The sequence below is a fragment of the Bufo gargarizans genome, chromosome 10 (genome assembly GCF_014858855.1).
Source record: "Bufo gargarizans isolate SCDJY-AF-19 chromosome 10, ASM1485885v1, whole genome shotgun sequence".
Lineage (NCBI taxonomy): Eukaryota > Metazoa > Chordata > Amphibia > Anura > Bufonidae > Bufo > Bufo gargarizans.
In genome coordinates this window covers 7615440-7641917 of record NC_058089.1, presented here as the reverse complement: position 1 = coordinate 7641917, position 26478 = coordinate 7615440, and the positions used below count along the sequence as shown (strand labels likewise).

At 47.9% G+C, this 26478-nt stretch overlaps 1 protein-coding gene across 4 annotated transcripts in view; it reads left to right on the top strand.

Annotated features, from left to right (window-relative positions):
• Positions 1–26478, top strand: part of LOC122920135 (1-aminocyclopropane-1-carboxylate synthase-like protein 1) — a 98574-nt gene that overhangs the window by 53623 nt on the left and 18473 nt on the right. For 2 of the 4 annotated variants that reach the window (XM_044269342.1, XM_044269346.1), the window contains exons 2-10: positions 18468–19098; positions 20115–20644; positions 20935–20994; positions 22460–22530; positions 22748–22817; positions 22906–22972; positions 24001–24098; positions 24373–24450; positions 24922–25022. In XM_044269342.1, the coding sequence (XP_044125277.1) occupies positions 18468–19098; positions 20115–20644; positions 20935–20994; positions 22460–22530; positions 22748–22817; positions 22906–22972; positions 24001–24098; positions 24373–24450; positions 24922–25022 (1706 nt within the window). Of the gene's footprint in view, positions 1–16448; positions 16679–18467; positions 19099–20114; positions 20645–20934; positions 20995–22459; positions 22531–22747; positions 22818–22905; positions 22973–24000; positions 24099–24372; positions 24451–24921; positions 25023–26478 lie in introns of those variants that run through there. The other 2 variants (XM_044269343.1, XM_044269344.1) reach the window with 2 other exon arrangements.

The following is a 26478-nucleotide window of genomic DNA, read 5'->3' as shown; positions in this document are numbered from 1 at the left end:
GTTACGTTTATTTATTATCTATGTTTCTGCAAATGGTCACATAACTGAATGTGCGGGAGACTCCTGGAATAAGGGGAGATCTTCCCGACACCCTGAAGAACACACCAATTCCAGTCCTTGGTGTCAGGATATTATATATGGTGACGCCTGGGAGAAAGAGGATTGTAGCTGCACATATTATGTGGGGTCTGTATTAAGGGTTGGTTTGGGGTCTGTGCATATGTGGGGAAGGGGGTCTGTATAAATTGGGTTCTAGTAGGCACCTACCTACGGTAAATAGGTAGTTTGGGCTGGGGTCTACGTATTTAAAGGTCTGTATTAATGGGGATCTGCTCAGGCGTCTATATTTATTTTGACAGCCTTTTCCAGGGTCTATATTCGTATTGGGGTTCTGATCTGGTGTCTATAGTTATTTTGGGGGTCTTGTCTAGGGTCTTCATTTATTATGAGGGTCTGTATTTATTTTGAGGGTCTGGTCTGGGGTCCCACCAGTCCCTGCTGACAGGACATTGTCTGCGATGGTGCATAGGAGTAAAAGGGTTGTAGGAACGAGGACAGATAAGTAAATCTACCTCTGGAATCTATACAATGTGGGGAGAAGGGGGGTCTGGTCTGGGATGTATATTTACTTTGGGGTTATGATCTCGGGTCTTTATTTATATAGGGGCATGATCTGGGGTTTGTATTTAGGGGTCTAATCTTTAGTCTATAATTATATAGGTGTATGATCTGGGGTTTGCATTTAGGAGGTCTAATATCTGGTCTATATATATAGGGGTCTGATCGAGGGTCTATATTTACTCTGAAGGTATGATCTGGGTCTGCATTTAGGAGGTCTAATATTTAGGGGTCTGGTCTAGATTTACTTTGTAGGTATGATCTGGGGTCTGTATTTAGGGGGTCTAATATCACGCTGTGGAGTACTTGGACGCGTGTGATGGAGCATTGTCCTGCATGAAAATCATGTTTTTCTTACCTTGCAGACTTCTTCCTGTACCACTGCTTGAAGAAGGTGTCTTCCAGAAACTGGCAGTAGGACTGGGAGTTGAGCTTGACTCCATCCTCAACCCGAAAAGGCCCCACAAGCTCATCTTTGATGATACCAGCCCAAACCAGTACTCCACCTCCACCTTGCTGGCGTCTGAGTCGGACTGGAGCTCTCTGCCCTTTACCAATCCAGCCACGGGCCCATCAAGACTCACTCTCATTTCATCAGTCCATAAAACCTTAGAAAAATCAGTCTTGAGATATTTCTTGGCCCAGTCTTGACGTTTCAGCTTGTGTGTCTTGTTCAGTGGTGGTGGTCTTTCAGCCTTTCTTACCTTGGCCATGTCTCTGAGTATTGCACACCTTGTGCTTTTGGGCACTCCAGTGATGTTGCAGCTCTGAAATATGGCCAAACTGGTGGCAAGTGGCATCTTGGCAGCTGCACGCTTGACTTTTCTCAGTTCATGGGCAGTTATTTTGCGCCTTGGTTTTTCCACACGCTTCTTGCGACCCTGTTGACTATTTTGAATGAACCGCTTGATTGTTCGATGATCACGCTTCAGAAGCTTTGCAATTTTAAGAGTGCTGCATCCCTCTGCAAGATATCTCACTATTTTTGACTTTTCTGAGCCTGTCAAGTCCTTCTTTTGACCCATTTTGCCAAAGGAAAGTTGCCTAATAATTATGCACACCTGATATAGGGTGTTGATGTCATTAGACCACACCCCTTCTCATTACAGAGATGCACATCACCTAATATGCTTAATTGGCAGTAGGCTTTCGAGCCTATACAGCTTGGAGTAAGACAACATGCATAAAGAGGATGATGTGGTCAAAATACTCATTTGCCTAATAATTCTGCACTCCCTGTATATAGGGGTCTGATCTAGGGTCTATTTTTACTTTGGAGGTATGATCTGAGGATCAGCATTTTGGAGGTACAAGGTCCCTTGCAGTCATGAAAGCATGATGAACAGCGCCTCCCCCCCATCATGGGCTATACACAGTCTGTCTATCTATCTGTCTATCCTGGGACTGTGATTACAGAAAGTTTTGGCCCGAGTGACTGGAGCTTCTATTTGGCTTCTGATCTAAGTCCAGAACCTCAAGAGCTTAAGATGAATGAGGGCTGGGATCATCACCCTGTCAGGGGCCAGTAATAGCGTTTCTAAATCTCTTCCGTAAATGGTAAGTCTACACTGTATTGGGGGGACGATAACCTCATAGTGACACTGATCTATTTTATTATGGGGGTGCCCCCACCAAACCCTATTCCTACGCCCCACCATGCCTAGATCACATAAATCACTGTATCTACGTCATTAAAGCCATGGAGCTCAGAAACACAGCAGGTGCAGATTTCATGTTGAAACCCTTTAGCCGTGATGCCACTTTGGCAATAGCCTTTGTTTTCTTGCATGCCAGGCTCGCAGGTGGGCATCAAATCCATTATATTAGGCCAGGGATCCACAACTTCGGGCATTCCAGATGTTCTGAAAACTACGAGTCCCAAAATCCTCATTTCACTTCTATGGAAGTTACAACAACTGCCGAGCTAGTTTGCATGCTGGGAGTTGTGGTTTCACAGCAGCTGTGTTCGAATTGAACATTTAATTTTCACAGTTTTCCCACATTTATTGCAGTTTTGCAGATTTTTTTTTTTGCTCACATTATTAAAAAATCATGGCAAAAATGTATCTCGAGTAACGTCACTGTGGAGACTATCTTATGGTTCTACACAGCTCTCATATGGGGAAACTTTCACATGCGCGGCACAGCTCTCCAGCAGGCTGTTCCAGCAAAGAATGCCAGGAATCGGCCAGACTAAAACCATTGCGTGCAGAAGTTTTTGTCCAACTGAATCCTGGCAAATTTGCCAGGGAGCGCCAGGATCTTCTCCAGATCCCATTATAGTCAATGGGGTCCTGCAGGCAGGGAGCAATATCCTGAGAACTCCGGCAGGAATAGCCTACTGGAGAGCTGTGCCGCAGATGTGAAACTAGCATAAAAACAGTGTTTCATACTCCAGTCTTAAACAAAAGTACACTAAAGTAAAATACCTCTGAATGAATGTGGTGCATTTTGGAAAGTCGCAGTTATTAAAGGGGCTATCCGAGCCTGGAAATGCCCCCCCATATGCCCAGGACCCTCACACTGATTCTACTTACCTGGTCCCCGCACGGCCGCCGCTGCTTCTCCCCGTGCACAGATGAAAACATCTGGTGTCGGGGGGCGGCGACGAGCCTCACTATTACCGCCTGCCATTGGCTACTCCCCCCCCCCCCCCCCCCCGATATGTGGGGACCAGGAGCTGCGTGTGGAGTCAGGTAAGTAGAATCAGTGTGAGGGGCCCGGGCATTTGGGGGGGCATTTCCAGGCTCGGATAACCACTTTAATTCTACTCCTTCTATGAGCAAGTGTAGAGTTGAGCCTAAGGCCTCTTTCACATGGGCGTTGCGGGAAAAGGTGCGGGTGCGTTGCGGGAACATGCGCGATTTGTCTGTGCGAGTGCAAAACATTGTAATGCGTTTTGCACGCGCGTGAGAAAAATCGGCATGTTTGGTACCCAAACCCGAACTTCTTAACAGAAGTTCGGGTTTGGGATCAGTGTTGTGTAGATGTAATTATTTTCCCTTATAACATGGTTATACGGGAAAATAATAGCATTCTGAATACAGAATGCATAGTACAATAGCGCTGGAGGGGTTAAAAAAATAAATAAAAATAAATGTAACTTACCTTAATCCACTTGCTCGCGCAGCCCGGCATCTCTTCTGTCTCTTTCTTTGCTGATTGCAGTCAAAGGACCTGTGGTGACATCACTCCGGTCATCACATGATCTTTTACCATGGTGATGGCTCATGTGATGACCGGAGTGATGTCACCACAGGTCCTTTGACTGCAATCAGCAAAGAAAGAGACAGAAGAGATGCCGGCTGCGCGAGCAAGTGGATTAAGGTAAGTTACATTTATTTTTTTAACCCCTCCAGCGCTATTGTACTATGCATTCTGTATTCAGAATGCTATTATTTTCCTTTATAACCATGTTTATAAGGGAAAATAATAAAATGATCGGGTCTCCATCCCGATCGTCTCCTAGCAACCGTGCGTGAAAATCGCACCGCATCCGCACTTGCTTGCGATTTTCACGCAGCCCCATTCACTTCTATGGGGCCTGCGTTGCGTGGAAAACGCACAATATAGAACATGCTGCGATTTTCATGCAACGCACAAGTGATGCGTGAAAATCACCGCTCGTGTGCACAGCCCCATAGAAATGAATGGGTCCCGATTCAGTGCGGGTGCAATGCGTTCACATCACGCATTGCACCCGCACAGAATACTCGCCTGTGTGAAAGGGGCCTAAATCTGTGCCATTACCTGGCTTCAGTAATAATAAATCTTTCTAAGGCCTCATGCACACGACCGCATTTATTTTGCGGTCCGCAAAAAAACGAATCCGCAAAAGGTACGGATGACGTCTGTGTGCATTTCGTATTTTGCAGAACAGAACAGCTGGCCCATAAAAGATCAGTAATATCCTTGTCCATAATGCAGACAATAATAGGACACGTTCCTTTTTTTGCGGAACGGAAACGGAGTGCACAAGGAGTAAACAAAAAAAACGAAAATACGTTCGTTTACATGAGGCCTAAATGGTTTAGGCCACGCCCTTCCTGGAAAATCACACCCAGTTTTCCAACTTTTGGCTAGCATAGAATAAAATAAAAAAATAACATTTTTCTTGTGCAAATTGCAACCCTATTGTTCCACTGCAAAGGTGTTGATAAATTGCTGCCATAGTCCTCTGTAGAGCCGTACTGTATCCTTGTATGCCTCCAATTACATATGACGGCATACAGACTTTATTTCAGCGGGATTCATATGGAACAATTTGTGACAGGCTCCATTAGAAGCCGTATCTCCAACATATGGTGCACCATGTGGCGGCACACATAGTCCCCGCAGCCTCATAGTTTAGTGAGCCTGTGTGCTGCCGTGCAGCCTCCTGGCTGGATGCTGAATGGATTTGTGAGTAATTAGATCTAAATTGAATGAAGCTGAAAAGAAATAAATCACAGCAAAGAATACTCCTCACGGTACACTACTCCGAAAATGATGATGCTGGCCCTTTAAATGTCCATGTAGATGGCTGAAGTCCTGCCAAGGTCATCATCTGCTAATATTTTGGGTTATTTTGCTTCCAGATGTTGATGGGAATTTGGGAAGGCATGCAGAACGGTTTCCACTGATCAGCAGGGGTCTGCCCCAGTATTTTGCCCTGTGGCGGGGCGGGTCGCCGTCATTCCCAGATATTGGCCCAGAGGAAGATTACTGGTAATGATCCCAATGGTTGCAACATTCTGAAAGCAAAGCAGAGCAATAACTCCAGGACCGAAAGTCTAATCTTTAGAAGTGATGAAATTCCAAAAACGCTTTAATCCCCAAAAATTAAAAACCATGCTCCAAAAATATAAGCGTCCTGACTTTGGCCCTGTGATCCAGCCAACAGGGCGGACAGAAAAACATTAGCTACAGCTGATTTCACAACTTATGGCTACATGCACACTAACGTATTTGGTTTCCGTGTCCGTTTTTTTTGCGGATAAGATGCAGACTCATTCATTTCAATGGGTCCGCAAAAAATGCGGATAGCACACCGTGTGCTGTCGCATCAGTATGTCCGTTCCGTAGCCCCGCAAAAAAAAATTGAACATGTCCTATTCTTGTCTGTTTTCTGCATTGTTACAATGGGTCCGCAAAAAAAACGGATGGCATACGGATGGCATCCGTTGGTTTTTTTGTGGACCGCAAAACACATGCGGTCGTGTGCATGTAGCCTATTTCTTTTGTGCAAATCACAGCTAGGTATCTGGAAACCATCAGCAAGCAGGTCCACTGCGGGTCACTGATCTGTAGTCCATGTCATGCACCTCTAGTTAGTACTCGTATGGGCTGTACAGAGGATTGGTTAAAATATGAGACTTTTATACTTACAAATGGGTTAGCAAATTCTCCCCTATGTGTATCACCATTTGCAAGATCTCTGCTGGCTGTGCGTCTTATACCAAGAGCCAGAAAACATGTACAGACCTAATACTTATCACAGCTGAGATTTTGCTGCAGTTATACCAGGTCTAGACCATGCTCTGTTGGGTAAAATGTATCAACTGATTGCCTAATACATGGTAACAAAGTATCAGGAAAGGAGACACATTTGTGCCGCTGATGCGTTTAGGCTACCTTCACATCCGCGGCATGCAGATCCGGCCGCCTAATCCGTCAGACAATGCCGGGAATCGGCCGGACACAAACCGTAGCATGCAGCCCATAGCGGGCCACGGCGGTGACAATGCAGAAATTGGCTGCTCCCTCCGTCGCCGGATGTTTTGATCGGGGAGATGCCAGCGCTGGCCGTGCGGGAATCGGGAGCGACGCGGGTGCCAGAGAGCGGGTTAAGTATAACCTATATGAGGGGCCCTGGCATTAGAGGGGGGGTCGATATAGGGATTGGATAACCCCTTTATTGGGGCCAGCAGACATCCTGGTTGCATCCTGCAGTGCCGGATCCGGAGAATTCTGCCACGCTGCCGCACGCGTGAAAAGTAGCCTGGGCTGGCAGAGGACGGTCTAGACTGGATACAACTGTATCAAACTCTCAGCTGTGAAAAGTAGTAAGTAGGTCACGGCAGCCTCTGGATGTGAATGCCCCCATTCACTAACAGCAAGCAGAGATTTTAAAGTTTGAAACAATTTATTATAAATAAATATATAAACAGGATTGTTGCAGAACATGTACGTATAATGAAAAGCGATAACATTTTGCAACATAACTTCTGTATCAATTCCTTAAGGTTTTCAAGATCTCTGCTTGCTGGGAACCAGCTTTGATATCTTTCTGCTATGGTTAACCCCATGTCAACTACTGTACTGTGCTTGGAAATGATGTACCTGTTATTGGAGTGTTTGTAATGCTTTGTTAATCTTTAATTAATAAAAAGATACTATTAAAAAAAATCTTTGATATCTTTCAGTGAATATAAATCAGTCATCGTCATGTGACGGACACACGGGGCTCATTACAAAACAATTTACCAAAGCTGTGCCTTGTAACGAGCAACGCTCCTGTGGGTCCATGACATGTCCTGGACACACTATTAGAAAGCTTAATATGGGATGGCAGCAAGCAGAGATCTTGAAAACGATGTGGAATTGTTGCAAAAGGTCAACTGGAAAGGTATACATTATACAAAGAATGAAAAGGATTTGCTAGAACTGGGATAAGTGGGGTACTCCCATCTGGATGGCCTAAATATCCAGTAGGTGTAAGTCCTCCGACCCCCCGTCTCTGATAACGGAGAGGTGGCTGCACGCGCCGAACTCCGTGTTGTTTTACTATGGCCATTTTATGGTTTTTAATGCAATTTTGCAATAAACAAAAACAATGCAACCGCGAGGTGTGAACAGACGCGTGCTGCCAGTTTGATGGTAATGCCTTGTTTATCTGTATCCAGTAACAGGGCGACAGCTGAGGACCCCGCTGCCCAGTAAGCAATATGCCTGCAGGATGTTCTCTCTGTAATCTGACTTGTTCGCTTGCTTTAAAGTCATCCTCTTAATCTGTGCCGATGTAGCAGAGCCGATCTTGTCCTATAACTCTTTGGGGCTCCACTGAAATAGGGCAGCCCTGTGTCAACACATCATCTGAGCGAAATGACAACTCGGCTCTGCTACATCTCTCTGATCGCCTCCCAGGTCGGGGGTGTGAGGGGTTAAGCGGAGATGCTGCACACTGGGTGCTCTCGCTGCGATGTGTAAACATGTTCTTGGCAGGACGAAGGTTTGGTTTTGAAATGTGCTGCCCGGCAGGACTTCAGACGCAGAGAGAAATCCATCTTCCCCTCTCTGCAAATCCAGTTACCAAATACAGCGCGGCGGGTGACGACATCCCAGTGCTACTGGCGGAACATGGATAAGTCCACCGCCAACATGACTTAGGCAGCGTGAATCTACTGACACCCCCTCTATTGCTTAAAGGGGGTGTCCCCCCCATAAGAACTTATGGATAGATAGAGTTAAATGCTGCAATTGCAGCTACCTGCAGTCACCACTAGAGGGAGCTTGCTACATACTGGTTTAGGGAATGTATGCACTGCATGCAGTAAGCTCCCTCTAGTGGTGACTGCAGGTAGCCAAAATTACAGTATAAAACTCTAGAAGCAGGGGATTTGGAGCTCTGTATCACAAAAACAAAGCTCAGACGGCTAAACACACATATATTACGACATGAATCAGTACATAAATTAGGACCTATAATTGATATTTCAATGTGCCTCTCACAGACTTCGGTAGAAAGGGCCAGACAAATGTGTGGCAGCCTCTCTGTCGGTTATAACTGGTCAGATGGAGGCCTCCACCAAAATGTTTTCCTAGGAAGCCCCTGCCTACCCCATACCCAGCTACGTCATCATACATACGAATGCTGGGTTTATGTACAGACCATATACAGTGCGACATCATCACATGGAGCCTGGCCCCAGCTCTTACACTATATTAACCCCGCATTTCCTGCACTGTATGCACAACCCTTACTTTTCCTCCATGTGCCTCGCATCAAAAATGTTCCTTGTTCCAAAAAATTTGCTTCCGTCACTCGGCGCCTGCATTTGTACAGTTTTGATTTCCTGCCACCAGTTGAGCAACATACTCTGTGTGGCTCTCTGCTTGCTGTCAATGAATGGAAACATTCTTGTTTATATACAGAGACTTAAAGGGATTGTGCTGAGTTGTAAAGTTATCCCCAATTCATGGGATAGGGAATAACTAACTGATCGGTGAGGGTCCGATCGCTGTGACCCCCACCTGATCCAAAGAACGGGGGGTCCCCTTAAAGGGGTTATTACATCTTAGACAATGGGGGCATATCACAAGGATATGCCCCCATTGTCTGATAGGTGCGGGTTCCACCTCTGGGACCCGCACCTACAAGATGAACGGAGCTGGGAGAGTTGTGCCTGGAGGACCCCGGGTTTCCCGGGGTCCGTCCACCACCAGGCGCAGCTCCCTGCCTCTTCCATTGAAGTGAATGGGAGCACACTGCGCATGCGCGGCCACCGCTCCAATTCATTTCTATAGGGCCGATGGAAATAGCCGAGCCACCGCTCGGTATTTTCAGCGGCTCCATAGAAATGAATGGAGGGCGCCTGCGCATGCGCAGTGCGCCCTTCTCAACTTTCTCCGCTCCAGTCTCCTTGTAGGTGCAGGACCCACACCTATCAGACAATGGGGGCATATCCTAGCGATATACCCCATCGTTCATGTTTAGGGTTACTAGCTGGGGGCAAGTAAGCTGACGTGTGGCCATCGCTGGCACACTGTGACGGATCCCTTATGTTTTCATAGACCCCACTGATTTCAATGGAAAGCAGGGTGTACACGTGTGAACTTTTGGGGGCAACAGCGAGCGATGTGACCGGATCCATCCTGCACAATGTGGATGGACGTCTCTGTGCTGCACGCACAATGGTTTATAATATATCAGGAGATGTTTCTCAGCGTCGCCCCTGCCGGGTCCAGAGGTGAAGACGCTTCCATTTCTTTCAAGATGCATTCGATGGGCACAAGACGTTCCACTCTGATTGTCTAATCTCCTGACGTCACCCATCCTGCTGTTTAGACTCCTGAATATACACAGACGTCAGCGCGAAGACAAGAGCAAAAACTGAGCGCGGTCTGGGGCTGTTGCGCCCCCCGCTGGAGACTAGCGGAACTGCAATCACTGCTCGCTGGAAGTTTATAAAACATAATATTTTATTCATATAAATTGTTATATTTTTTCAATAAAACAAAAATTTACAACATAATAAACACTTCAGGTTGCATCTGAATGTGGCTTATAGGGATTGTACAGATATAGAAAGTCAAATTGCACCTGTGTATCGTACCAGATGTGGTCGGGACAAAGCCAACGTAAACTGTGTAAGGACATAGGGATTGTATAGGATCAGAAAAACATGGCTACCTTCATCCTTACTCAGCGCCATACCTGTCCACAGTCCGTGCGTGGTACCGTGAGCTGCATAACCCAGTGGTGTCTATTGTACTTCTAATGAATAAATTATGGTGTAGACTGGATGAAATTGTAGCAAACCTTCAGCTGTACGCAGTCTAGGCTCTGTATTCATATTCCAGCTACTAGATCAGGGGTAGGCAACCTCCGGCTGTTGTGAAACTACAACTCCCAGCATGCATACTTGCTCTGCTACTCTAAGAACTCTTTATACAAATGAATGGAGCATGCTGGGAATTGTAGTTTCACAAGAGCTGGAGTGCTGAAGGTTGCTGATCCCTGTACTAGATGGAGTATTTTGGGAATCTCCAGGTGAACTGATACAGAAAGTATATGGCAGTTTCCACGTCCGGTCGTCCTCCTGTTGTCTAAGATATGGAGGAGAGGGCTGTGGAGGTGGGAGCACTACCAAACATACAGGAGAATACAGCATTACATACCTCCAGTGATGTACATGTTCTCTTTCCTTATCTTCTCCATTCGCCCAGACCACCATAACTACTTTTGCGCCATGTCTCGTCTCTGCAGAGTTAACCAGACAGATATCTTAGATTCCTCACTTACCTCAACAGTGTTATCCCGCTGCCACCCACAATACTGCACCCGCTGTTCTCCCTCACACCCCCAAATACTACACTGCAGGCATACGGATAGTCCCCCTTAAAATTCTGCATAAATAACTGTGCCAAGCAGAGTGCCTTCAATAGTGCCCACAGTAGTAACACCACCCCCTAGAGCACCCCAATATTAAAGGGGTTGTCCCATCGAGACAATGTCTCCCCTGTTAACAGGATATGGGATAAGTGTCTGATCGGCGGGAGCCTGCGTTCCCCCGTTTGGCGCGGCAGACTTACATGGGTGCCTGCCGCTCTATTCAAATGGGGGAACTTGCAAGTTACCAGCGGAGAGGAGGAGCACGAGAGCGGATGCAATGTGACGTGGTCCGTCTCTTCTGGAGCGTCCCCTTGGCGTTTTTACGAGCGGCGAGGTTATGAAGTAGCTGCGGTGAGTAAGGTGGTGGTACCCACCAGGCGGAGGCATGAGTCTGTTTGGAGTAGCACAGGCGGCTGCAGCCATGAGGCGGGTGTTTGGAGCCGCCGCTGCGGTACAGTAATACACTGGTATAGATTATACGCCGCGCGCTCCTGCACTCAGCAGGCCTAAGGTGCCGTTTTTTTAAATCACTACAGCATTCCAGTTTAGGCTACTTTCGTACTGGCAGTAGCCTTTTCCGGCATGGTGTTCCAGCAGGGGAACAGCCTGCCGGATCTGTGCTGCCGCTAGTGCACCATGCTGGCTGAAGAGACAACCCCTTTAAGGCCTCCTGCACACGACAGTATTTTTTAACGTCCCGCAAAACATGGTTCCGTTGTACCGTGATCCGTGCCCGTTTTTTCTTCCATGGGTCTTCCGTGATTTTTGGAGGATCCACGGACATGAAAAATGCAAAAAAAAAATCTAAGTCAAGTTTGCCATTGAAATGATAGGAAAAAACGGACACGGATCACGGACGTGGATGACAATCTTGTGTGCATCCGTGATTTTTCACGGACCCATTGACTTGAATGGGTCAGTGAACCGTGAAAAAAAATAGGACAGGTCATATTTTTTTCACGGCCAGGAAACACGGATCACGGATGCGGCTGCGGTTTCCGATTTTTCCACTGACCTATTGAAAGTCAATGGGACCGCAGAAAAACACGTTAAACGTGACAACGGCCACGGGTGCACACAACGGTCGTGTGCAGGAGGCCTAAGAGTAAGGGTACTTTCACACTTGCGGCAGGACGGATCCGGCAGGCTGTTCACCCTGTCAGATCCGTCCTTCCGCTGTTTCGCCGTGCCGCCGCTCCGTCCCCATTGACTATAATGGGGACGGGGGCGGCGCTCTGGTGCAGTACGGCGGTGCACGGCAAAAGGCTTCCGGACTAAAAGTCCTGCATGTCCGACTTTTTAGTCCGGCGGCCTCTGACCGTGAACTGTCGTACTGCGCCGGAGCGCCGCCCCGTCCCCATTATAGTCAATGGGGACGGAGCGGCGGTCCGGCGGCACGGCGAAACAGCGGAAGGACGGATCCGACAGGGTGAACAGCCTGCCGGATCCGTCCTGCCGCAAGTGTGAAAATAGCCTAATCTGAAAAAAACTTTTTTTTCCCCCCCCAATGAAATCGAAGAGTGGATGGAGGATAAACTGAAATATCAGGAAGCGGCGGGAAATAGAATGGATTAAGAGGGACACTTAGGGACATTTTGGGGATCCATTGGTGAGAATCTACACCAAAGGGGTCACTTAGTGATGGATGTGAATGAGGGTGGGGGTTTTTTTGTTGTTTTTTTCCTCTCTCTTTTTCCCACCCCCTCTCGGCAGTCCCATGCTTTATATTATATCTTTAATAAATAATGACAATCCTGTCCTGGAATATAAAAGGGTAAGGCTCCATTCACACGTCCGCAGCGTGTTTCGCGGATCCACGGAGCTGTGGATCCGCAAAACATGGAAAGCGGCAATGTGCGTTCCGCATTTTGCGGACCGCACATTGCCGGTACTAATAGAATATGCCTGTTCTTGTCCGCAATTGCAGACAAGAATAGGACATGTTCTATTTTTTTGCAGAACGGAAGTGCAGGTCCGCAATTCCGTGTCTGGGCCGCATAGGAATGAATGGGTCCGCAATTATTTTGCGGAAAGAAATTGCGGACGTGCGAATGGAGCCGAGGCTCTAGATGAAAAAGGGTGGCCATCTTTAACACTATATATAATTTTTTGCCAGCAATAGCGTGCCTCCAGGAGACGCATTTGATTGGACCCTGGGAAAGGATTTACTTGGGCCCCTGGATCCCGTCTTCCCTAGCATGCGATCACGCCGCCACCACAACACACACCTGGTAGAGTAGGAAACTTTTATAATATAAACATAAAGAACTGGTTCACAAATCAGTCCTTAGATTGACCCGTTTACCACCTGTAGCTCCTCCCACTTCTCCAACCACCCAGCACCCTTAGGCCTCATGCACACGACAGTATTTTTTCACGGTCAGCTAAACGGGGTTCCGTTGTTCCATGATCCGTGTCCGTTTTTTTCTTCCGTGTGTCTTCCTTGATTTTTGGAGGAGCACCAGACCAGAAAAGTGAAAAAAAAATCTAAGTCAAGCTTGCCTTGAAAATTATACGAAAAAAACAGACGCAGATGACAAAAATGTGTGCCTCAGTGTTTTTTCACGGACCCATTGACTTGAATGGGTCCGCGAACCGTTGTCCGTCAAAAAAATAGGACAGGTCATTTTTTTTGACGGACAGGAAACACGGATGCGGATGACAAACGGTGCATTTTCCGAGTTTGAAAGTCAATGGGTCCGCAGAAAATCACGGAAAACGGAACAACGGACACGGATGCACACAACGGTCGTGTGCATGAGGCCTTACTGACGTAAAACAATATATATATATATATATATAATATAGCTTGCAGTGAATGACTGTAAATCCTTACAGTTGTGAAGACTCCAGCGACTCAGGATCAGTGCTCTGGGCGATATACCGATGTTCACGATATACAGCGGTATTAAAAAACGGCGATATCGCTGTTTCCTAATTACCGCTGTATTTTGCGACGTCACACGAAGCTGTCATGTGCGCTGACCGCTTCAAAAACTGCATCCGCGGCCGCCCGCCCCTGCATCATTACACACTTATTCCTTCCCGCAGCGGCCGGCCAGGCTCCTCCTCGCTTGCTCCCATGGTGCAGTCTCCGCCCACCGACGTCTATCGTCGGAATCAGGTGACGCCCGGGCTGAGCAGCGCAGTAGCAGCGAGTGGCGGCAAAGTCAGTCAGAAGTTGAACTTTATCACGGCTGCCGGACGGGCATCTATTAAAGGTGTAACGTCTCTGCCCCAATTATATGTCTTCTGTCCGACCTCGGCCGACTCGTCAGTCCTTCATGCAACTAGCGGCTCCGCACTGCACAGTGAAATAGCAGCCAGCAGGCACTGGGAACGAGCCATCACCAGCAAGAAGGAATTACTGTATGGTGGTGGCAGGTCACACAGGTGGCCATAAGACATGGGGGGGCAGCATCTTGTGGCTGCTGCCCCGCTGTAATGTCTCCTTTTGTGGCTGCTGCCCCCATACTGTAACGTCTCCTTGTGGCTGCCCCCCCATACAGTATAACGTCTCCTTGTGGCTGCTGCCCCCATACAGTATAACGTCTCCTTGTGGCTGCTGCCCCCATACAGTATAACGTCTCCTTGTGGCTGCTGCCCCCATACAGTATAACGTCTCCTTGTGGCTGCTGCCCCCATACAGTATAACGTCTCCTTGTGGCTGCTGCCCCCATACAGTATAACGTCTCCTTGTGGCTGCTGCCCCCATACAGTATAACGTCTCCTTGTGGCTGCTGCCCCCATACAGTATAACGTCTCCTTGTGGCTGCCCCCCATACACTAACGTCTCCTTGTGGCTGCCCCCATACAGTATAACGTCTCCTTGTGGCTGCTGCCCCCATACAGTATAACGTCTCCTTGTGGCTGCTGCCCCCATACACTAACGTCTCCTTGTGGCTGCCCCCATACAGTATAACGTCTCCTTGTGGCTGCTGCCCCCATACAGTATAACGTCTCCTTGTGGTTGCTGCCCCCATACAGTATAACGTCTCCTTGTGGCTGCTGCCCCCATACAGTATAACGTCTCCTTGTGGCTGCTGCCCCCATACAGTATAACGTCTCCTTGTGGCTGCCCCCATACAGTATAATGTCTCCTTGTGGCTGCCCCCATACAGTATAACGTCTCCTTGTGGCCCCCATACAGTATAACGTCTCCTTGTGGCTGCCCCCATACAGTATAACGTCTCCCTGTAGCTGCCCCCATACAGTATAACGTCTCCTTGTGGCTGCTGCCCCCATACAGTATAACGTCTCCTTGTGGCTGCCCCCATACAGTATAACGTCTCCTTGTGGCCCCCATACAGTATAACGTCTCCTTGTGGCCCCCATACAGTATAACGTCTCCTTGTGGCTGCTGCTCCATACAGTATAACGTCTCCTTGTGGCCCCCATACAGTATAACGTCTCCTTGTGGCCCCCATACAGTGTAACGTCTCCTTGTGGCTGCCCCCATACAGTATAACGTCTCCTTGTGGCTGCCCCCATACAGTATAACGTCTCCTTGTGGCTGCTGCTCCATACAGTATAACGTCTCCTTGTGGCCCCCATACAGTATAACGTCTCCTTGTGGCCCCCATACAGTATAACGTCTCCTTGTGGCTGCTGCTCCATACAGTATAACGTCTCCTTGTGGCTGCTGCTCCATACAGTATAACGTCTCCTTGTGGCTGCCCCCCATACAGTATAACGTCTCCTGCTGGCTGCCCCCATACAGTATAACGTCTCCTGCTGGCTGCCCCCATACAGTATAACGTCTCCTGCTGGCTGCCCCCATACAGTATAACGTCTCCTGCTGGCTGCCCCCCATACAGTGTAACGTCTCCTTGTGGCTGCCCCCATACAGTATAACGTCTCCTTGTGGCCCCATACAGTATGCCCCTTATAGTGCCCCCAGTATTAATATAAATGCCCCCTATAGTGCCCCCAGTAATAACAGGAATGCCCCCTATAGTGCCCCCAGTAATAATAGGAATGCCCCCTAAAGTGCTCCCAGTAAAATTACAATGTCCCCTGCAGTGCCCCCAGTAATATCAGGAATGCCCCTATAGTGCCCCCAGTAATAATAGGAATGCCCCCTATAGTGCCCCCAGTAATATTAGGAATGCCCCCTATAGTGCCCCCAGTAATATTAGGAATGCCCCCTATAGTGCCCCCAGTAATATTAGGAATGCCCCCTATAGTGCCCCCAGTAATAATAGAAATGCCCCCTATAGTCCGACCTGAGGGTCCCAGTGATGTCTGCTCTCCATGTTCCACCTCATGTACCTCAGGACTAGTGGCCATGCGGGTGAACGCGGACAGGGGGCCACCAGGGACCCACCCCAGTATTCAACTGTATCCCCATCCTGAGGAGGGTGACTTACCTGATGACATGGTCAATGTGAGGCAGGGGCCCCCAGTTCCAGGGGCCCTCTGGGCACTGGCCCATTCCCTGTAGGGTATGATAGAAAGCACATGTTCAGGGGCCCTGTGGTACTCAGTTTGTGCTGGGGCCCATTATCTACCAGTTAACCCTCAGACCATGGCACATAACGTTTGTCGGGCTCACCTGAGCTTGTACTCTGTACTTCTGTGGTGAGACTACAACTCCCAACATGTCCTGACACAGCCTGTAGAGAGCCTCACTGCCGCCGCACTACCCTCCTTTGGCCACACGATGGCGGCAGCACACCCGCCGGCTGAGGAAGGGGGGGGAGGTTGTCTCAGTCCCTCCCGGCCGCACAATGACTGACACGGACCAAAGTTATCCCGGAATAATGGCAGCACGCATGTGCACGGACCCGGATGTGATCCACCCGCCGCAGCCCTGCCGGACCGAGCTGTGCCGAACCGGACCAGGCCAGGACAACCCCAAGCGGGTCCCATGTAGGCTAAGTGCACCCCTCCCCCCGCCGGCGTGACCCGAGCTAGAAATGTAATAACCGGGCGGAGATTATTATAACCGGGTGTTACAGGAGCCAGGTAACCCGACAATGATCGCGACCCGCAGATCATAATGGGGTTATAATATCCAGACCCCGCAGATAATAATAAGGTTATAATATCCAGACCCCGCAGATATAATAATGGGGTTATAATATCCAGACCCCGCAGATATAATAATGGGGTTATAATATCCAGACCCCGCAGATATAATAATGGGGTTATAATAGCCAGACCCCGCAGATAGAATAATGAGGGTATAATATCCAGACCCCGCAGATATAATAATGGGGTTATAATATCCAGACCCCGCAGATAGAATAATGGGGTTATAATATCCTGACCCCGCAGATATAATAATGGGGTTATAATAGCCAGACCCCGCAGATAGAATAATGGGGTTATAATATCCTGACCCCGCAGATATAATAATGGGGTTATAATATCCTGACCCCGCAGATATAATAATGGGGTTATAATAGCCAGACCCCGCAGATAGAATAATGAGGTTATAATATCCAGACCCCGCAGATATAATAATGAGGTTATAATATCCAGACCCCGCAGATATAATAATGGGGTTATAATATCCAGACCCCGCAGATATAATAATGGGGTTATAATATCCAGACCCCGCAGATATAATAATGGGGTTATAATATCCTGACCCCGCAGATATAATAATGAGGTTATAATAGCCAGACCCCGCAGATAGAATAATGGGGTTATAATATCCAGACCCCGCAGATATAATAATGAGGTTATAATATCCTGACCCCGCAGATATAATAATGGGGTTATAATATCCTGACCCCGCAGATATAATAATGAGGTTATAATAGCCAGACCCCGCAGATAGAATAATGGGGTTATAATATCCAGACCCCGCAGATATAATAATGAGGTTATAATATCCTGACCCCGCAGATATAATAATGGGGTTATAATATCCAGACCCCGCAGATATAATAATGAGGTTATAATATCCAGACCCCGCAGATAGAATAATGGGGTTATAATATCCAGACCCCGCAGATAGAATAATGGGGTTATAATATCCAGACCCCGCAGATAGAATAATGAGGTTATAATATCCTGACCCCGCAGATATAATAATGAGGTTATAATAGCCAGACCCCGCAGATATAATAATGGGGTTATAATAGCCAGACCCCGCAGATATAATAATGAGGTTATAATAGCCAGACCCCGCAGATATAATAATGAGGTTATAATATCCAGACCCCGCAGATATAAGAAGATCCACTGATGTTCACAAGACTCCTCAGATCCAGTTGTAATAATCAGGTTGGATCATAAAAAAATACGTATAAAATATGTAATATAATAATCCAATCCTGTAAGGAAATAATTTTAACAATTACAATATTACAGTCCGGTAATTATAGCGCTATAACATCATAATAACTAGAACTTGCTGCAAGATTGTCTCGTTATAATTCAAAGAAGCAGCAATCATAATAATATCTAGTTATAGTATCCAGAGCCGGTGATTATAGTATCCAGAGCCGGTGATTATAATAAGGTCCACTGCTGGAACAACCAGAGTCAGTAACTATAATAAAGTGTAGTTATAATATCCAGATCCGGTAATTAGAATCCGTCCGGTTATAAGTATACGTACGCATTCCGCTCCTTTCTTCTGGATTACGATGAGTTTTCCATCCCCCTCTTGTTCCTATAGGGAGTTCAGTCTTTCTTGCAGCAGCTTTGGTGAGGTCTAGAGCATGTCCTGGGCTTCTGCGCCGGGTCATGTGGTCGGTCCAGGGGTCACTAACTTTCCATATCTTGGCCTTTTTGTCTCTAGAATATGGATTTCCGTGGGAAGAAGTATGAACGTGGCAGCAACTGGTCGGACCCGGAGGTGGTGGAGCTGCTGCAGCTCTGGGGCAATGAGTCGGTGCAGATGGAGCTGGAGAGCTGCCTGAGGAACCAGCACGTCTTCAACCGGATCGCAGACGTCCTGAGGGAGAAAGGGATCCACCGCACGGGCGACCAGTGCCGCGAGAAGATCAAGAAGATGAAGCTGGAGTACCGGCGGCTGAAGGACAACAGTAAGACGCTGCGCGGCGGCCGAGCGTGGAAGTTCTATGAGGTCATGGACCGGGTGCTGACCCACCGCCCGACCATCTCCTATGGAGCCATGGGCCCTGGCGGGGTGCTGGGGCAGGCGGTCCTGCAGGGGCAGCTCTCGGACGGCTTCCACAACCACTTCCCTCAGTACGGCCATGCCCAGCACTCGGATCTGATGGAGATCAAATGTGAGGAGGTGCAATCTGACGAGCAGTGTCTGACCCCCGAGCCCCCCTCCATGACCTACATACACGACTCTGGGGCCGAGCAGGAAGAGGAGGAGCAGAGCCTGATGGAGCGGGGGGCCCCCGACTCCCCCATGTCAAGAGTGGAGGTGACCGAAGACGTCAGCGCGTCCCCCTCAGGTAAGGCAGTGGCTATAGAGACCTTAAAGGGGCATGTTAAGTTAATTGAAGGGGTCCCGTTCTTAGGGCCCCGCATTATAGCTACAGCCAGGGGCCACGCCCAACACACTCAGGACGGCCACCCTTCTAAAAAGAGTATGGCCAGTTTATGGATGCCTTTTGGGGCCGTATTATGACCTCAGGATAGGAGGTAACTGATAAATCAATGGGGGTCTGACCGCTGGGAACCCCACCGCTGGGAACCCCGTGTCCCCCATTTGAATCGAGTGCCGGTAAAGCATGCCCACTACAGTACACCGGCAGTCCCATAGAAATGTCTCATGCTCGACCACCTCTCCAATCAGTGACGGTCGAGTATGCGCCCTTTCTGATGGGTGGGACGCCCGCCAATCTCGCAGATGACTTTGTGTTACCAGAATACCCCTTTAAATCCTATACAGACCCAATACGTCTCACAGCTGAGAGTTTGCTACAATTGTATCCAGTCCAGACAATTCCTAAAAGGTTACACCCACTGTGAATATATAGCGCCGTCCTGTGCCGCCTCAGTCCCAGCTCGCCCTCCGTTGTCCTTGTCCAACCCCCATCATTGCGGACGAGAAGAGGTTAAATCATACCGCGCGATGTGCTGCGGTCCCGTGAGAGGCTCGCAGTGGATCTGACGCTACCGCGCGGTCGGCTCTTGTACAGAGCGCCACTGTCTGCTTAGAGGGGGGGGGGACAGAAGCATCACTCGGGAGTCAGTCTTCCGTGCGTGAAGAAATTGGGAGTTGTACTCCGGATCCGCCCGAGAAAGCCAACCAAGGGGTGAGACAGCAGGCTCGGGGCGAAAAAAAATGGTGCCATATCTTAATAGCATAATGTAGCGCGAACTTCGCAAAAGTTCTGCAAATCGAGGAGTAACACGCGGGTCTGGAGTATATAAATGATTCTGTTCATCCTGAGCCTCCTGGTTCATGACTGTGATGTAGGAACTGGCAGGGCGAGGGGGTGGTAACATTGCTTTGTTCTTTCAGGCTTTAGCGAATCCAACATGGCTGGATCGTCCGGGCAGAGCCGTCGCCAGCGGTTATGGAGAAAGCGTAAGAACCACGAACCGCTGAACCAGCTGATCTCCCAGATGCTGATGGCGCAGCGAGCGTCCGAGGAGCGCTTCCTCCAGATGGAGGAGCGGCGGATGGAGCAGGAGCAGGAGGCCGAGGAACGGAGGCTGCGCCTGGAGGAGCGGAGACTGCAGCTGGACCGCCAGCACGAGCTGCGGATGTTCACCGTTTTTGCCCAGATGTTGGGCATGATACGCCAGGGGGGAGGGGCAGAGGCCACGCTCCCCACAGACGCCGGCTTTTCTCAAGAGGGGGACGTCGTAGGCAAGGGAGTATCGGGGAAGGTGCAGGAGTCCACAGTGGGGGACGTCTACAGCTGCAGCCAGTACTGCAGCCCCTATCTCTCCACCCGCGGGAACATCCTGAGCGGCTTCCATGGATCCTCCGAGGAGGGGTACAGAGCCTACCACGAAGACAAGTACGATGAGGACAAGAACCCCAACGTGAGTACAGGGAGTGCCATATTTATATCAGGACTGCGACACGGCGGGAGGTTTGTTACAGTGTACCAGTGCATTCTCAGCCTGGAGTACAGGGTCGCATTGTTGCTGTGTCCAGTGATGACTGACACATTGTAACAAGCCCAGGATGAGGTCGCTGTGGCTGACTCCATTCACTGACAGCAATGCACTTTTGCTGAGCTATCGATTGGATAGGTCATAAAGGGTCCGATTAAAGAGAGCCCCTTTAATCTTATAGTGGGGCGACATTTATCTTCTCCGTTTTTTTTTAGGGAATCATCAACTTCGGCACCAGTGAGAACAAGCTGTGCTTTGATCTGATGTCCAAGCGGGTAAGTACTCCTGGGGGATGCAGTAAGGGGAGTGGTTAAGTAGTCAGGGTGGCTCAGTAACATTAGGACAGGTGCACCCACAACTACAACAAGCTAGACCCCCCATGTTACATCAGCTACCAGAGGATGAAGGAGACTGTCTTGGGGTTCTTTCTGAGGACTATGTTTACAGCTGCCAGAAGGGAAAGGAGGCTGACTAGGGAACTTTCTGGAGACTGTATTCACAGTTACCAGAGGGAGAAGGAGACTGACTCTGAAACTTTCTGAGGACTATACTCATTGCTGCTAGAGGGAGAAGGAGACTGACTGTGGAACTTTATGAAGACTATGTTTACAGCTGCCAGAAATGGAAGGCGAATAAATGGGGAACTTTCTGAGGACTATATTTAAACCTGTCAGAGGTGCGGAAAAGAGACTGACTCGGAAACTTTCTGAGGACTATACTCATTGCTGCTAGAGGGGGAAGGAGACTGACTTGGGAATTTTCTGAGGACTATATTTAGAGCTGCCAGAAGGGGGAGGAGGCTGACTAGGGGATCGGGGACTATATTTACAGCTACCAGAGGGGGAAGGAGGCTGACTAGGGAACTTTCTGGGAACTATATATATATACAGCTACCAGAAGGGAAAGAGGCTGACTAGGGAACCTTCTGAGACTATATTTAGAGCTGCCAGAAGGGGAAGGAGACTGACTAGGGGATCAGGGACTATATTTACAGCTACCAGAGGGGGGAAGGAGGCTGACTAGGGAACTATATATACAGCTACCAGAAGGGAAAAAGGCTGACTAGGGAACCTTCTGAGACTATATTTAGAGCTGCCAGAAGGGGAAGGAGACTGACTAGGGGATCAGGGACTATATTTACAGCTACCAGAGGGGGGAAGGAGGCTGACTAGGGAACTATATATACAGCTACCAGAAGGGAAAAAGGCTGACTAGGGAACCTTCTGAGACTATATTTAGAGCTGCCAGAAGGGGAAGGAGGCTGACTAGGGGATCTGGGACTATATTTACAGCTACCAGAGGGGGAAGGAGGCTTACTAGGGAGCTATATACTGTATACAGCTACCAGAAGGGAAAGAGGCTGACTAGGGAACCTTCTGAGACTATACATACAGCTGCCAGAAGGAGAAGGAGACTGACTGGGGAACTTTCTGAGGACTACAATTATGGCAGCCAGGGGGGGAATGGTGAATAGCGGGAGAACTTTCTGAAACAAAGTGGTTAAGTGACAATATTTAAATCCTCATCCTCATCAATGTCCAGATATAAACAAAGTTTAAGAGCTGATATCTCAGCCCAGCGGTCAGTCACTAAAAAACAGTTTTCATGTTATTCCTGCGCATTTAAGGGCCTTTTAAAACGTATTTTTATTTTTTTTTTGCGAGTATTTTTTAAGCCCCTCCCCCATTCTTAGTTTGCAGTGTAGAAATTAATTACTTACCTGTGGTTACTTCCCGGCAGCTGACGCAGAGTGACATGAACGTGATTGAGCCGCCGCTGCTGCAGTACCCGGACTGGAAGGGACATACCTTGTGAGTATTGCAAACATTAACCATGCCCATTCACTGACATCAAGCAGAGATCTTTTTTTTTTAAGGAATTAAATCATTGTCTATTAAAAAGTTGTATAACTTTTAATTTGTGCAGTGATTAATTCCTGTGTAAACCTGGAAGGCCCCTTTTAATAAGTACGTATTTTTATTAATTTCCTTGTCTGTCGTTTTCTCCTCCTTTCCGCTTTTCTTTCAGTCTGAGGGAGGAGGTGGCGCGTTTTTTTACCTATTACTGTAAAGCACCCGCACCTTTAAATCCTGAAAATGTAAGTACTGCTGATATAATCGGACTGAAGGGGAGACCTCGGTTTGTGTCCGGCTGCTGACGTCCCGGCTCTGTCCCATGTCTCATAGGTGGTCATCTTGAATGGCTGCGGCTCCCTGTTCTCCTCCATGGCCGCGGTCCTGTGCGATCCAGGAGGTAGGTTTACTGGGTCATGGGTAGTGCATGTCAGGAGGCTGCATCCTCCCCGTAAGGCCTCGTGCACACGTCCATCTGCAAAACCGGCCCTATTGTAGAGCTGCCTATTCTTGTCCGCAAAATGGACAAGAATGGGACGTGTCTCTTTTTAGTGGAATAGATACACGGACATTCGGATGTGGACAGCACACGGTGTGCTTTCCACGTTTTTTTTGCAGCTCCATTACAACGAATGTGTCCGATATGCAAAATTCGTGTATTGGATGCAGATGCGCATGAGGCCTAACTGGGAAAAAATATGTCAGCCCCGGGTACAGGTATAATCGGCAACAATATAATATATATATATTATAGTATAAAATTATTTAATATATTTAATAAATTTAAAATTGACTGCAACAGAAAGGGGGCAGAATTTAAAAAAAATAAGTTAATCAAAAAATAGAAAAAAATGTACAAAAAAGATTTTTTTTTATACATTTTATTCCCCTGATATCACACAGAAAATAAAAATAAACTAATATAAAAATGAGATAAAAAAAACAATAAATAAATAAAGGACGAGTAAGGCTACTTTTACACTTGCGGCAGGACGGATCCGATAGGCTGTTAACCCTGTCGGATCCATCCTTCCGCTATTTCGCCGGACCGCCGCTCCGTCCCCATTGACTATAATGGGGACAGGCGCTGAGCTCTGGCGCAGCACGGCAAAAGGCCGCTGGACTAAAAGTCCTGCATGTCCGACTTTTTAGTCCGGCGGCCTCTCGCCGCGAACTGCCGTGCTGCGCCGGAGCTCAACCCCCATCCCCATTATAGTCAATGGGGACGGAGCAGTGGCACGGCGAAATAGCGGAAGGACGGATCCAACATGGTGAACAGCCTGTCGGATCCGTCCTGCCTCAGGTGTGAAAGTAGCCTAAATGAAAAATAACCAAGAAAAAAAATAAAAAATCGTATCAGAATTTCAGAGCTTGTGCAGTGGCGGTTCCTCGTGCCGCACCATGTAACGCTGTGATTACTATCGGCAGATGCGATTCTGATCGCCGCCCCCTTCTATGGAGGAATCACACAGAGTATCTTCCTGTACAGTGGCATCAAGCTGGTCTACGTGCACCTGGAGAGCAAGGTGAGGAGGGTGCGGGGTGACGACGCAGGGGCTGTAAAATATGGCAGCGCTCCGGTGGGAGAGTCCTAAGGTTCCCAGTCATGCACAGATGCAGGGCCCCGGGGCTCAGAATGGCCGCCAGGTGAAAAACCGGGATCAGAGGCAGTGGTCTTCCAGCACGTTCACATTGGTCATCCATCTACCTGTCTTGCTTTGCCAGTATTGCCCACCTTCAGATTTGATGCAGAGGACTAAAGCGTCTGTCCCATGGTTGTTGGGTCTGCTTATTTTTCAGGTCACGTTACCGGAAACCCGTCCGTTCCAGCTGACCGTGGCGAAACTGGAATCAACCATGCAGACTGCCAAGGAGGAGGTAATGTGTCCTCAGAACCAGGTGTAACCGATAGCAAAAGTATCAGTGTGAGTGCAGTGTGTGGTTCACTGACAGCAAGCAGATAGCTTGACAATAGTGAGTGAATAGGGGGGCTGTTCTGTTCAAGATACTCATCTTGTGTCCACAGAGGAGAGTGGTGACAGAGAGGCGGCTGTGGGCTTGTCAGGCAACCCATTGATGTGAATGGAGACTGCGTAATACTTCATTTCCCCTGTGGTGGCGCTGCAGGGAAATTAAACACTAGTACCACTGATTGCTGGGAGTCCCAGCGGGGAGACACTTTATAATGAGCTTATGTTTAAGGGAGCCTTCTATCAAATAGGGGTTGTCCAAAGTGAAAAGCATCAATTTTTTTTTTTAACATAAAACATTTTAAATTAAACTTTGTGCTGCACACAACAAACTCTGCTATTCCTGCTGAGCCGACACTGTTTCCATTGCTTTTCGTAGGGCACTAATGTAAAGGCATTCATCCTGTTAAATCCACAAAACCCCTTGGGAGACGTATATTCTGCGGCTGAAATGTTGGACTTCTTAGAATTTGCCAAAAGGTAAAGTGAAGCCTTGTCTGTTATTATCCTGTACTGATCCTGAGTTACATCCTGTATTATACTCCAGAGCTGCACTCACTATTCTGCTGGTGCAGTCACTGTGTACATACATTACTTATCCTGTACTGATCCTGAGTTACATCCTGTATTATACTCCAGAGCTGCACTCACTATTCTGCTGGTGCAGTCACTGTGTACATACATTACATTACTTATCCTGTACTGATCCTGAGTTATATCCTGTATTATACTCCAGAGCTGCACTCACTATTCTGCTGGTGCAGTCACTGTGTACATACATTACTTATCCTGTACTGATCCTGAGTTACATCCTGTATTATACTCCAGAGCTGCACTCACTATTCTGCTGGTGCAGTCACTGTGTACATACATTACATTACTTATCCTGTACTGATCCTGAGTTACATCCTGTATTATACTCCAGAGCTGCACTCACTATTCTGCTGGTGTAGTCACTGTGTACATACATTACATTACTTATCCTGTACTGATCCTGAGTTACATCCTGTATTATACTCCAGAGCTGCACTCACTATTCTGCTGCTGCAGTCACTGTGTACATACATTACTTATCCTGTACTGATCCCGAGTTACATCCTGTATTATACTCCAGAGCTGCACTCACTATTCTGCTGGTACAGTCACTGTGTACATACATTACTTATCCTGTACTGATCCTGAGTTACATCCTGTAATATACTCCAGAGCTGCACTCACTATTCTGCTGGTGCAGTCACTGTGTACATACATTACTTATCCTGTACTGATCCTGAGTTACATCCTGTATTATACTCCAGAGCTGCACTCACTATTCTGCTGGTGCAGTCACTGTGTACATACATTACATTGCTTATCCTGTACTGATCCTGAGTTACATCCTGTATTATACTCCAGAGCTGCACTCACTATTCTGCTGGTGCAGTCACTGTGTACATACATTACTTATCCTGTACTGATCCTGAGTTACATCCTTTATTATACTGCAGAGCTGCACTCACTATTCTGCTGGTGCAGTCACTGTGTACATACATTACTTATCCTGTACTGATCCTGAGTTACATCCTGTATTATACTCCAGAGCTGCACTCACTATTCTGCTGGTGCAGTCACTGTGTACATACATTACTTATCCTGTACTGATCCTGAGTTACATCCTTTATTATACTGCAGAGCTGCACTCACTATTCTGCTGGTGCAGTCACTGTGTACATACATTACTTATCCTGTACTGATCCTGAGTTACATCCTGTATTATACTCCAGAGCTGCACTCACTATTCTGCTGGTGCAGTCACTGTGTACATACATTACTTATCCTGTACTGATCCTGAGTTACATCCTGTATTATACTCCAGAGCTGCACTTACTATTCTGCTGGTGGAGACACTGTGTACATACATGATATTACTTATAATGTAATATAATCTTGTACTGAT